At 41.3% G+C, this 13,400-nt stretch overlaps 1 protein-coding gene across 5 annotated transcripts in view; it reads left to right on the plus strand.

The window, feature by feature from the left end:
• FAM169A (family with sequence similarity 169 member A) overlaps positions 1-12,994 on the plus strand; it is a 54,603-nt gene extending 41,609 nt beyond the window's left edge. For all 5 annotated transcript variants that reach the window (XM_084833469.1, XM_084833467.1, XM_084833468.1 and 2 more), the window contains 6 exons: positions 346-461; positions 2,722-2,776; positions 4,665-4,797; positions 5,965-6,130; positions 7,798-8,013; positions 9,220-12,994. In XM_084833469.1, the coding sequence (XP_084689595.1) occupies positions 346-461; positions 2,722-2,776; positions 4,665-4,797; positions 5,965-6,130; positions 7,798-8,013; positions 9,220-9,720 (1,187 nt within the window). In that variant the 3' untranslated portion in view covers positions 9,721-12,994. The remainder of the gene's footprint in view (positions 1-345; positions 462-2,721; positions 2,777-4,664; positions 4,798-5,964; positions 6,131-7,797; positions 8,014-9,219) is intronic.
• The last annotated feature ends 406 nt before the right edge of the window (positions 12,995-13,400 follow it).

Raw genomic sequence — 13,400 nt, forward strand, 5'->3', positions numbered from 1 at the left:
CTCTGGTACTCTCAGGTACTCTCTGGTACCTGCTGGAGAGGAAGGACCGGAACCACTGTAATACGGTGTCTCCAATGCCCAGCCTCTCCGGGTGGTCCAGGGGGATAACATGGTCAATGGTATCAAAAGCCGCTGAGATGTCGAGAACAAGGAAGGCGCATTCGCCCCTATCCAAAGCCTTCCTTGTATCATCCACCAAGGCGACCAAGGCTGTTTTTGTCCCATGCCCAGGCCTGTAGTGGGGGAAGTGCTGAAAAATATTTTCAAAAAATTGTTGCTACTGTATCTTAGCAAGGATATTTTAAAGAGGTATTTGCATATTCTCTCTTTTTTTTCTATGATCAGAAGACTCGCAAAAAGAAAGTAACATTTCCCAGAATGAAGATAGCTTTCTGCAGACTGCCATGGACCACAGCAAAGTAAATGAACAGGCTACTGGGCCCAGTGAAACACGGCTAAGTGTAGGTACACAAGCTGCTTTCTTTATATCATTTAGCACTTTTGTATGTGCTTTTTAAAAAGTCTTGTGCTCTGGCTTAGTTTTTTTTTTTTTTTAAATCTTGGCATCTTTTAACTCTGTTTTAAATTTGTTACTGTATTTTAAATCTCTGCCGTGCTGCCAGGTTTTATTATGATTGTACTTTATCTGTAGTTCTAAGCTTTTATATTTTATATGTTTTTTATGCTGTATTTATGGTTTTAATTTGTGTGAACTGCTAGACAGCTTCAGCTATTGGGTGGTATAGAAATGTAATAAATAAATAAATCTTTTCGGAAATGGAAAAATAGGGGACCCTGTCTTTAAAAAGCCCTTTTGTTTTAGTTTCTGTTCCCCACTTTCCCCCAATGTCTTTTGGTGATATTCTTCTATAATGGGTACAGAACCTTGGTCCAAATCTGGCTTCCAGGATTCCCCAGAAGGCCATGCTCCCTTCCCCCGGCCCTCCCTCCTTTCCTCCCATCCAGTGGAAGCTGGTGGCTCTGATGTGAGTGGGGTGGTAAACCGCTCTGGGTTTCAGTCAGAACCAGTCAGCACTCTAAAGGAGCTATCACTGGTTGTTTCGTAGTTTCCTGGCCTTTGTGCAGTTTTCTCCTTATTCCAAGATATCGAAATGCCTTGCCTAAGCCTTAGCTACTGACAGTAAGAACTTTTAAGCTAAATTATGCTGGTATGTTGGGGTTTTCTGGCCTTTCACCTTTTGTCTTCAGCCCCGCCCACCACTGGAGCACATCCCCTGAGAGTGTCTGTGAGACGGAATTTGGCACACAGCCTGAAAGACATTCTGCCTCCTGTTTTATAATTAAACTCATATTCGGAATTGGACTCACAAAGGATACGTGTAGCGCTGCCAGAGTTTACAGCTGGGAGACGGTAGATCTGTAAACCTGCCTCTGATAGTTCAGTGTGAGCCACCCACAGATGCCTGGCAGAGAAACAAGCATTCTCCTGATGAAGACCTGGGCCTACCATGAGTTGGGTGAAGCCCTTGTCCCAGAAGGGAGAGTGGAGGCTGGGTGGGTGGCAAATGGAGAGGAAGGTTGCATTTCCTCTCATACATTTGCTGGCTGTGAATGAAGGAAGCAGCTGGTACAGCTAGTGGGTTGTATGCAACAGCGTCAAGACCATCAGTGGAACAAGTATCACAGATTCCCCCTTTCCCCATGTGATCGCCATATCTGCTCTGGAGCATTGGGGGGCCCTCCAGAACAGATTTGTGGGGGGCGGTGGGGAAAGGCCAATTGCACAACTGGAAGGCTGCTTTTGTACATTGGATGTAGCCCTGTATTCTCACAGTGGGAGGATTGGGCCCCTCCTCTCCTTTGACATGGAGCAGGGCAGCAGTCTTGACCATCTCAGCTTGCAAGCCATCCTTGGATTAGGAGGAAATGTCACAAATGCCTCCCTTCTCAGGTGTCTCCTTTGCAAAGGGAAACAATTGTGTCTGAAGAGTACTTCATTCATTCCAGCTGGCAGAGGATGGAATGGGCAAGCCCCGGAGCTGGCCTTTTTGCCTCCGGCAATGAGCAAACTTGAGGTGGCCCTGCTCTGGGTGACTGTCATTGCAATCGCCACACTTTAACTTCCTGTCCCTTGACCGCCACCAGTCTACCAGCAATTGTCCTGATGGTAATTGCCTAAGGAGATAATGCCAGGGAGCTTAAGTGAGGGGAATATGTGTAGCTTGCTTTGTCCCTTCCCAGGTGCTACGGGTGCCTTCTGCTTTCCATTTAGCACCCCTCTACACTTCTGTTTCTCATCTTCTGCATCCCTCTTTTTGTTTCCAAACTTCCCCTTATGTATGGGGTCTTGGTGTATATCAGGCTTCTCCATCCTGGTGCTGTCCAGCTGGTTTGGACTATTAACTCCCATAATTCTCAGCCAGAATAGCCAATGGCTATGCTGGCAGAGACTTATGGGAGTTGCAGTCTAATCCATCTGGAGGGCATCAGGTCAGAGAAGCCTGGTGTATATGGAAGTTCCAAGTGACTTACAGCTGTGTGACCCTTCATAAAAAATATATGAAAACAGTGAGAGCATCTGGGGTATCTGGAGTTCTCATTGACATCCATGGTATTTCACACAGACAGCAAAAGGAGTTATTGAACCATCAACATCCAAAGGGAATGTGTAATTGAATAATATGAATGAGAGAAATGTATCAACAATTATATACCATCAAGGATCTGTGTGTGTTAAACCTTGATGCTTCTTTCTTCTAGGTTGGTGCTCATAAAAATAAAGATGCCTTAGATGTATGTGAAGGCACTTCTGAAGGTAAAAAAAAAAATCCAGTGTGTATCTTTTCTGTTAAATCTTATAGTCCATTTTCTTCATCTTATAACCCGTCTGTGCTTACAAAGATGATGCAATGCCAAATTTAGATTTTTACTGCAGCCAAAAATTGTGCATTTTTTGGTAAGACGTTTCAGTATTAAAATATAAATGAAAAGAATTCAGTTCAATCTATGAATCAAGATTCAGATTACATAATTAATTTACACAATGGGAAATGAAGAACAGAATAGTGTATTATCCATAAAATAATGAAATTTTTTAAACTAATTCCAAAAGATTAAGTTCTAGAAAGTTGTTACACAACTATTCCAATTTTTCTTGGTTTCCTAGTCTGACCTCTGACCCTCACTAAGAGCCAAAACAGACATATCTTTATAGCTGTGTCTAGCAGCTATGTCTTTTGTTCATTTTTACTTTAGAATAGGTGCAAGACCCCCAATCCAGATCTTAAAAGCCCCCCTACTCCCCAATGCTAGGGTCCTGATCCAAATTGGAGCCCCTGTGAATACTCTAGAATAAAAATGAAAAAATAGCATAGCTTCTAGACACAGATTTAGGGCGCAATCCTATGCATGTTTAGACAGAAAAAAGTTGTACGACTCCAAGCGTTCCCCAGCTGGCATGGCTGCTTGGGGCATGCTGGGCATTGTAGGACTTTTTTCTGTCTAAACATGCATAGGATTGTGCCCTTAAAGTAATGTCTGTTTTAACCATGTAGATAATTTGCCAAATACATTCTAACCAGTTCTGTATGCCTGTTGACATGTCTCCACTTGTTGGTGACTTCAGCTCTTGCAGCGATCAAAAGAGTACATAACAGTTCATATTTTTATTCAGAGACTAGGGTTTCATCCTGTACATACTTACCTTTGACTAATTCCCATTGCTTTTGACTAGACATGCATATGATTGTACTGTAGATCTCCTATAAACCTTCCAAATAACCTTATAGGGGCAAAAGGCATTTCTTGTTCAAGGAACACAGAATACTCAGGTGATAGTGTTACCTGCTCTTGTTCTTGCATTTGTTTAAGAGAATAGAGACAGCTTCAGACATACAGTTAACCCATTGGAGTCCACAATTCTTGTGGCACTCCTCACTAAACATAAAAAGGTATGAATGAAGTCTGTGTTCCTGTTCATGACACTGAAAACAGAGCCGTGGCCTATATCACCCTTCCCCAATCTGGTGCCCTCAGATGTATTTGTCGTGGGCGACACTAGCTGAGCATAATGGGAGCTGCAAACCAAAATGTCATAAAGAAGTATATTAAGCATGTACCTAGTTGGACCCTTTGGTCATCTTTGGAGGCCCTCCTCTGGGTGCCCACACTGAAGGAAGCTAGGTGAGTGGCTTCAAGAGAGAGGGCCTTCTCAGTTCTGGCACCTGGCTTATGGAATGCCCTCTGCAAAGAAGTTTGCCTGGTGCCTGCAATGTTACCTTTTCATTGCTAGGCCTTCTTTTCTCCCAGGCAACTAGAGCCCTAGTTCTAGTTTTTTATGGCTGTTTTATCTATTCCTGTTCTGTCTGTTTGGAATTGTTTTTTATTCTTTTAAATATTGTATTGTATTTTATATTTTTAACTGTTTGTATTTTAGTCTTTTGATTGTTGTAATCCACCCAGAGAAAGTTGACTATTGGGTGGATTAAAATATAATATATAAAAATAACAATAAAAAAATAAGCACAGATTCCTAGGAGCTGGCATCAGATTTTTAGATTCTACATAAAGCTGTAAAAATAATTCAGATTTCTAGGCACCTTTTAGCACAATTTTTAGAGCAATCAGATACCTAGGATTTTTCAAGTTCTGTGACATTATGTATTTGTATACAGAGTTAAGCTTGTATTTTTTCCCTTCCCTAGAACTTAATGCTATACCGCTTTCTACTCGATCACGAAACAATCATCTGAAACGTCCAAAGCTCGGGAAAAGGACCCAAGAATCTGACATTCCTGAAGGTGAAGATGTAAACATATCTCAAACATCAGAAAACAGGTACACTGTGTTTTTCAGTAGTATCAGAATGTAGAATCTCTGAAGATGTCCTGATTTATGAAAGGAATAGGATGTGCACTTCGATATTTGCAGGTTACATGTACCAAATAATCTTGATTGCTTTTAAACAGCAATGAGATTCAGTAAAAACTACTGCAGAGGCTGCCATGGAACTTGTGACGTTTGTTTTCTGTCTAAGCTAGTTGTCCTTTTGGTGGACTTCTACTTAAGTCTGTAAACCAAATAGTTGATGTTTGAATTCTGTTGTAGGCTTCAGTGGGATGGGAGCTACACATCTAGGCGGTTAGATACAAAAGCAAAACATTTGAAGTGGATGGCTTTCTTGATTTCTGATACATAGGCTGGATTTGTCTACACATTACATTGATTATTAGTTGATTAGTTGATTATTTGTCACCCAATTATGTGATTTTTCTTGTTCCCATCTAATTATATTCACATGCTACACCAAGGATGGGCAGATTTTAGGTTTTGTTTTTTACTGGAACCCCCGAGATCCACCAACCAGAGCCTGGTGCAAAAGACATACTACTTAGAATTAAAGAATTCTGAGTCGTTCTACAAAAAGTTCCACTCCTAAAAACTGGCATTTAAAACGGGGCTTTCTGCTTCCATTTTAAATGCAGGATCACGATGACTCCCTTTTTCATGTGCTTCCTTTCCCCCCACCCCCTTCCTCCTCCATCTCCCCGTATCTGAGTCTTCCATTATCTTTCATTGTTCTCGTTCCTCTTCTTGCCGCTTTTCCTCTTTTCATGGAGGAAACTGAAGCGGAACACAGCGGGGTAATTTGATAGCTCATGATCTGCGATCTATTTAAAAACGGAACAAAGGGCATTTAGTGCAGGAGACGCCTTGAATGACCACGGCGTCATGTAAAGAGCCCGCAAACTTCCGTGAAGGAGCAATCTCAATCGCAGGGTAGAAGCTCCATGTGAAGGAGCCCCTGGTTACTCCAAAGCTATTTTTGTCTTCTTGCTGCTGTTGTTAAATGACTGGAATATTTGCCAGTGTACTTCAGATTGCGCAGACATCTACCAGTAGATTCAAGATTTACCTTCTGCTACACCAATAGTGTGCATTTTAATATTAACATAATTCTTGTTAAATATTTTTCATCCATGTTTTGCTTCTGCTGCTGCACAGACTGGAACTTATTGCACGTGTATCTGAAAGTTCAGAAGAGTTGATAGATGAGATGGAAGAAAATGCAGTTGAAAGTGAACGGGAGGTGGTAGCTGAAAATCAAAAACAACCAGTCCAAGAAACACCACAGCTATGTCCCCTATCCGAGAAGCAAGATGATAAAGAGGTACGCTTTGGTTGTACTAAAGACCTCTAGAGGAGGAGGAGGAACTGTATTTTTATCCTACTTTTTAGCCAGTCGCTGCCTCCCAAAGCAACTTCCATCAATACAAAAGAATGAGGCCCTGCCTTCAAGCTGAAAAGACAAGATGCATAAGGGAAGGGGTGGGGTGGGGATAGAGGAGGGAGAATTCTTCAAGGCCAGAACAACGGGCTTTTATATCCAGTTTGGGCCAGGCTGATCATTCCTTGCTGGTGTTTTGCATTGACCCTTGTTCCTTTGGCTGATGGATGAGTCCAGAGCATTCTTTCCCCTTGGTTCTGAAGTCCCAGAGCAACAGGCATCTGGAGGAGCTGAGCTTTCTTCCTGGAAGCAAGCTCCTTGCAGCTGCTCCTTGTCTGGCTGATGGATGGGCCAGGTTGGTCTCCCCCTTGGGTTGATGTTATTCCTGGGAAGTCCAGGGCTCAGCCTCCCTATGGCCCTTGATCTCCTGGCTGATGGCAGAAGCCAGAGTGACTCTGCTGTGTCAAAGGCTCTATTCTGGCAACCTTTTTCCTACCCATTGTAAGAGGAGAGTAAGCCATGAACTCGTGCATATTATTACCCTTCTCTACTTGAGCAGAGAGCAAAGTATGAATTGTAAAAAGGATATAGAAAGATGAGATATATATGACCAATTCACATATTACTTTATACCCTGGGGAATGTTTCCACCAGCGATTTACTCTGAGCCAGCTGCGTGTTGAGGTCGTTGGGGATACATGATGTTGTGGCCATCTGGCCACCCTGGAGCTTATCAGGGAAAAACCAGATTTCCTGAGACTGCCTAAAGTTCGATTCTTTTCCTTAAGTCGGGTTCTCTGCAGTATAAATGTTGTATTATGCCCCAAGCCCCGCATTTCGCTCGGGTATGCTAGTCCTGCCCAAGGGTGTGCCTTTCACCATGACCCCAGTTAGGGGGTGTTTCCTCCCATTGTGCTGAATGAGGCTTGTCCTCTGAATGCCCACAGAAATAACAGAGAAGCCCCTCAATTGAAATGGCACATTTTAAAGCCCAATTCCTTAAGTGTGAGTAAGTATGATCTCAAGGCTCTGATTCACTGCCTTAGGAAGTAACTACTTCACAGCTTCCTTATAGAGATCCTATGTGTTAAAATGGCGGCTGGTTTCTGTCTCTTTCCCACCCATTAGTGTCTCCTCAGAAGTAACTCCCATTGTGGTCATTGAGGCTTGCTTCTGAAATGCAGGTGCATCTGGACTTTCAGGGGAGAGGAGAAAGGCGGGGAGAGGGGGGGAAGCCACTCTTATTGATCAGCCAGCCCCTGCCAGTTAACTGATGTTCACTCCAACCCCCCACCAGGAAGTATGTTCTGTGAAGCAATTTTTACTGGTCCGGAGAACCTGCTCGTGGAACCCTGCTCACAGCAAATCCAATTCCTTTAAAAAAAAAATCCAGTTGCTCTCCTTCCATGTTGGTTTGGAATAGGGTTGTTTGACTAAGGCTTCTATGTTTTTTCTTGTATATCTAACAAGGAAGAGATAGTATTTTTGTTGTTGTTCATTCTGTGCACTGTTACCATTTGAAGCTCTTGTCACTGCTGAATGAAATTCTGTTTGACATTACACAAGTCACAGTGGCTGTGCCCTATTTTGATGCTTGCATGTCATTTTAGGAAATGGATGTAGAGCCACTCAATGGTGAGCTAATGGAAGATGCTATCAAGGTGTCAATTGTGACTGAAGGGCAAACAGCAAGTGAAGTTGTGGACGGAGAATCCAAGTTGCAGTCGGAAAGTTCAGAGGAAGCAACTTTAACTTTACTTGTCCCGTTAATCCTTGATTCTTCAGTAAAACCTACTGAAGACAGTGATGACAATGTTTCAGATAAGGTGAGCGATGTACAAAAGAAAAGCTGAAAGCTTCTTTTCTCGTTTCAACATTTTGTTAGTTTTTAAGATTTTAAAACCACCAAAGGAGGAAAAGTATATATTCAACAATTGCATCACTTCCTATCCTTCCTATCCTATCACTTCTATTTTGTTTGAAAATTAAAAAAAAAAACCCAACACAGGGTGGTGGGAGAATAAATGAGCAAGAAGTAAGTCAAGTCAAAAGAAGTGATCAGGGAACAGAATTTCATGTTGCAACAAATGACATGACAGAAGGAATTCTGTATTGGAAGGAATAGAGAAAATCAACCACAGGGCAGTTGAGGGAATCAGTAAGAATAGTTTAAGGGAATTCAATTATTTTCTATCCGTATCAGAGGTTTAAATTGGGATGAGGGCCCATGGCCCCTAGGGGAAGTTTTGTGGGCCCCATGGGTCCCTTGCCTCCACATTGTGGCTTGGTATTGCGGTGCTTCTGGATTCTACTGGGAAACGAGGCATGCAGGGAGCACACTCAGAATTGCTGGGAATGCGTCCACTTCTAGTTGTGGGCCCCCAACTCTGAAGTTGCCCACCCCTGGTTTAAATGTTCTGGTTAAAAGGAGAAAAATGTTCAAGAAATTATACAGAGAAAAAGCAAATGTGGTAGTGCTACAAGAAACACACATGCAGAATGAATCATTATTGCAATATAACAATAAGATATTAGAATTGCATTCGAAGGAGTGCTGGACAAAATGCAGAGATCACTATATACAGTATTTATCATGCACTATCTAAGTCTGGGTGCATATAACCATTAACCCAAAATCTGTTCTGGTTTCCACAGAATTTTATGACAGGATTTGAAAACTCACAGTTATCCATCCCTGTCTCTTCCCCCACAGTCCCTAATTCTTATATGGAGTCTTTTGGAGGTGTCTTGGGGTATGGGGAGGTTGTCCTGGGAAGATTACTCAAGTCATTGCATCTTCTCCATTAGCTGCCCATTTTTCCCCCCAGGTTCACTTTCAAAAGGCCTTTAATGCCCTAATCTAGGCCTCACCACCACTGGGCTTGTCATCTTCATAGCCTTCAGTTTCTTTCAGTTATATTGACCCATTTTGTAGGGCATTGTGAGGATGAACAAAACGGAGAAGTACACTTCAGATTAAAAAGCTCCACCTACAACATGACTAACAATAGTCTGTCTCTGTCCACCCTCAGGTTGAGAACATGGCAGATGTGGACGTGCCGCCGGAAGAGGAACATCCAGTGGCACAAATGAAAACAGCACTTGTTCCAAGTGCAGATCCTGTGGCGGCAGCAGAAAAGGAAGACCACCCCAACAATGGCCTTTCAAACTCTGTAGCAACTGAGGGCCCAGAGGACACCACTTCCGAGAATGTATCTCCCAACACAACCTCCTCCTTGGAAGAGCAAAGTGAGGAGGGAGGGTCCGACTCACCAGAGGCTCCTGTCGCTCTGGGTCAGGGTGCTTTAGTGATGGTTGAACTGGAGGATATCTCATACCAGCAGCACACAGAAGGGCAAAAGAACCAGCTGGATGAACAGTCTGAAGAGTCGGCTGAGCCAGCATCTGAGAGAGCTGCAGATAGCAGTTCAGAGGAAGTGGAAATTGAGGTGCCCATAGTAGACAGGCGGACCTTACGAAGAAAGGCCAAAGGATACAAAGGACCCCCCAAGAAAAAGGGAAAGCTGATTTGAAAAGAGAGCTGTTATCACCCAGTTGGAACAATTGCCGCTTTATTTTTATTTTTAAAACTACAAGCTATTAAACTACATGGAGCACCAGGACGCATGGAATCTCCCCCCCCCCCTTTTTCTTACTTGGGTATTCATTTTGTATGTTTAACCACTATATGAAGAGACACAAATCTGGTATTGAAGTAAATGACCAATCTTGCTTTAAAAAAAAAAGGAGGAAAAAACATAGAAGAACCTATTTCAGCACAGTATGTTCAGGCATAACAACGTTGAATTGGCCACATTGGAGATGTTGAGATGACAAACGAATTTTTTATCATAATTAAGCTATTCGATGTGGCTCTTCATTTGCAAGCCATTACGTACCAAAACTGTTCCCCTTGAAGTTGGTCAAATGGCATCTATTGTCCAATACATACTTTGTATCACGTACTTCTCTGTTTCCCAGAATGGTAACCTTGAGAGAACATGCCATTAGTTTGCTCTGCGTGCTGGGAAGGACTTAATTAGACATCTTGGTGTGTGGTGATAACATCAGAATCTTATGAGGAACAGATGTTATAACTATAGTTATTTTTCAAACCCTGTGTCATTATTTTGTAGCAAATTTTAAATCATTTTGTAATAACAGAAATATAAACTATCTGACATGATTCATGCTTAGTTCTGAACATCTTTCCCTATTTCATCTTCAGTTCTTCATGGATACTATATCCATGCTCATTAAGTCAAGTGTTCTGTGCTCCCAGCTGTGGAACAGCTAACCAAGAATTTTTGGTTTATATTGGAGTCTTCTGGTTATTTCAGATCTGGTGAATAAAGCAGATCTGTCTCTTCAAAAATGAAGCCCATAATATAATGAATAGAAAACCAAACATAAGAGAAATGATAGTGTAGACACAGATGAAAACCTTGGATTTGTATGATTACACTATTTTTTATAAGTAGCAGCAATTGGCAAGGTTCATAAACAATTTGAGGCAATATCTCTTTTAGTATTAATAAAAAGGTTCACTTGAATAACTTTGAAAGGTTTGATTTTAATCTGTTAAGAATTGGTCTATTTTGGCTTTCCAGTTGTACAAACTTTCTGGGTATTTTCTAATAGCTCTGTTGATTGCTTTTTAAAAAAACTCTTTCATTTTGGAAAAAATGCTGTTTTTTTAAATGCATGTCAGGAGGAGTTTTGGAATTGAAGTGTATAGAATTACTGAGTTAAGCCTGGATTTTCAGGATGTTGCGCTTTTTTCTACCAATGTACATTTTGTATATTGTGGATTAGGAGTGTATGTGCAGAAGTCTTAGTTGTTCATAAGATAATATATTCACGTGAACCTTCAGCATTTCTTACATTGATTAAATACTTTCTATGAAGCACATAAAAACCAGTTGCAGCTTGTGTCTTGTAGTTCTAAGAATTTTTTTTGTAAAATAGGACACCTAAATAATTTAAAATAGTCTATCTGCAGTTTTTGCTGTCTCATTAGGGCTGGAATTTTTGAGGGTGATGGGCATTGGATTACAAAGACTTGGTGTACAGTCTTTTTAACAAATATAGGATATGAATGTTAGGTGTATCTAAGCTTTAATAAACATTTCATGGGACATTACAATTCTTGCTCTGTAAATCAAAGCTACTTTTTTTGTGAGGTGACTCAAGTCTGTATTTCTATGATGGCTTTGGATTGGTGGTGATTCTATATTATGTTGAGTATGTGTTTTAAACGTGTTTCCCCTCCCAAATCATACATTTGTCTTGCTGCATTTAAGGCTACAGAACTTTGTTAGTGAAGTCCGTTTTTGTTTTCATTCTGTAACTTAAATTGGTCTACAGTAGCTTTGTGTTTAAACTGGAATAATAAAATATTCCCTTGAATGCAAACATGGGAAAGGCTTCCCCTGATTTACATGCATTTAACCAAGACCAGAATGTGTCTCACTTCATACTTCATCTACAAAATGTAATATTTTAATAGGCTCAGAGCAAAGCCTAAAAGAGCTAAACTGAACATAGATCTTAGCCTTCTGCAACCTGGTGCCCCCCAGATGTTTTGAATTGCAATTCCCAGCATTCCTTACCCTTGGTCATAGTGGGTGGGGCTGATTGGAGTTGAAGTCCAAACTATTTGGAGGGCATCGGGTTGGGGAAGGCTGATCTACATTTGAAGGCCCAAACATGGGTAATGTGTAGCTTGCAATTATAATCCCTCTCTTCCTGATTGGAGCCAGGTCTAGATGACCTCATTCCTAATTAAGTTTTTGTTCCTACTCATTAGCTCCTTGTGATTTTTTTTAATGGAGCAGTTACTACTGTGTGTTATTGAGCTACAAGCATCAAGTTACTAGAGCTTTCCTGAAAGATCACTTTGTGAAACTGACTGAAAATGTGATTGAAAGGCTGTGCAACTTTTCAGGGGAACAAGTTCTTGAAAGGGTTATTTTGGTGTTTAGCATCGATGTATTAAAATACAACTTTACAAGTTTATAATGCTGCAAAGAAAAAATAGATCAATTCTTGACTAGGGATCATAGCAGCTGTGATTAAAACATGCTGTAGTACAGCCATCCTCAACCTAGTACCCTTGGACTGCAACTTCCATCATGCCTGATGATTGGCCATGGTGGGTGGGACTGATGGGACTTGCAGTCCAAAACATCTGCAAGGCTGATGCAGGACAATGTATACAATTAAAAAGCAGTATTATCATTGACTTGTTTTTAGTTGCCCTCAAATTTGCTTTTAGCTCTGTAGTTCTCTTGGATCTTACTTCTTGTTTGGATGTCTTACTGCTTCTCTTAATGTCAAGGTGCTTCTCATTTACACCCCATGCTCGCTTTACCATTTTCAAAAGGTTTGATTTCATGCAGAACTGTGTTACCGCATCTATTGCATGAAATATGTAGGACTTCACCTTGTGTCTAATAAAATGTTTTACCTTTTAGCTCAACAGAAACCTTTGCAGTCCTTATTTGCTTATATGGACTTCTGAAGAGGTCCCAGAACCCTAATGTTATCATCTTGTTATGCAAACATGAGCAATATATATTTCAGGTTTCAGCTTCGTGCTCTATTTTTCGGTATCATTGCAGGATTCAGTCTTAGAATTGTCACAAACATGTTATCAGATGCTCTGTAGACTTGTAGTGTTGATAAACCTCTTAATATGATGTCCTCCACTAGTGTTTTGTTTAGTGTCTTTCAGTTTGTTCCTTTTTAATGTGTATTGTTGCTGAAGTGTTTCAACAGTAATTAAAGTTACTTCGTAATTTTCTTACTGGTTTCAGTGGTTCTCTTCAAAACTTTAACATTTTTTCTTTCTGCTATGTTTTTCCTAAATCCAAAGTAGCTAACAGCATATAATAAAAATTGTAGTCTCAGTAGGCCAAGAGAGGGGTTTGCTGCTTCTTCCTCTGCAGCAAGTTGTGGACTGAACACTGATTAGGCTCAGTCTTAAGAAGAGCCCATGGCAACAGGGGTTTCACCCTCCTGCAGTCCCCAGAAATCTGCTCTGAACGGCTGAGGACCCTCTGGGACAGTGGGGGAGATGGCACCGGGAACTGCAGAGGAATAGTAACCTCTGAACTTTTAGTCTTGCTATCTCATACAGCAGGGGTTGGCATCTTGTTGCTCTCTAGATGTTTTGGTCTATAACTCCCGTCATCCCTCACTGTTGGCTCTG

Source organism: Heloderma suspectum, chromosome 2, assembly GCF_057233095.1.
Source record: "Heloderma suspectum isolate Gila_16-S chromosome 2, 16-S_ref, whole genome shotgun sequence".
Classification (NCBI taxonomy): domain Eukaryota; kingdom Metazoa; phylum Chordata; class Lepidosauria; order Squamata; family Helodermatidae; genus Heloderma; species Heloderma suspectum.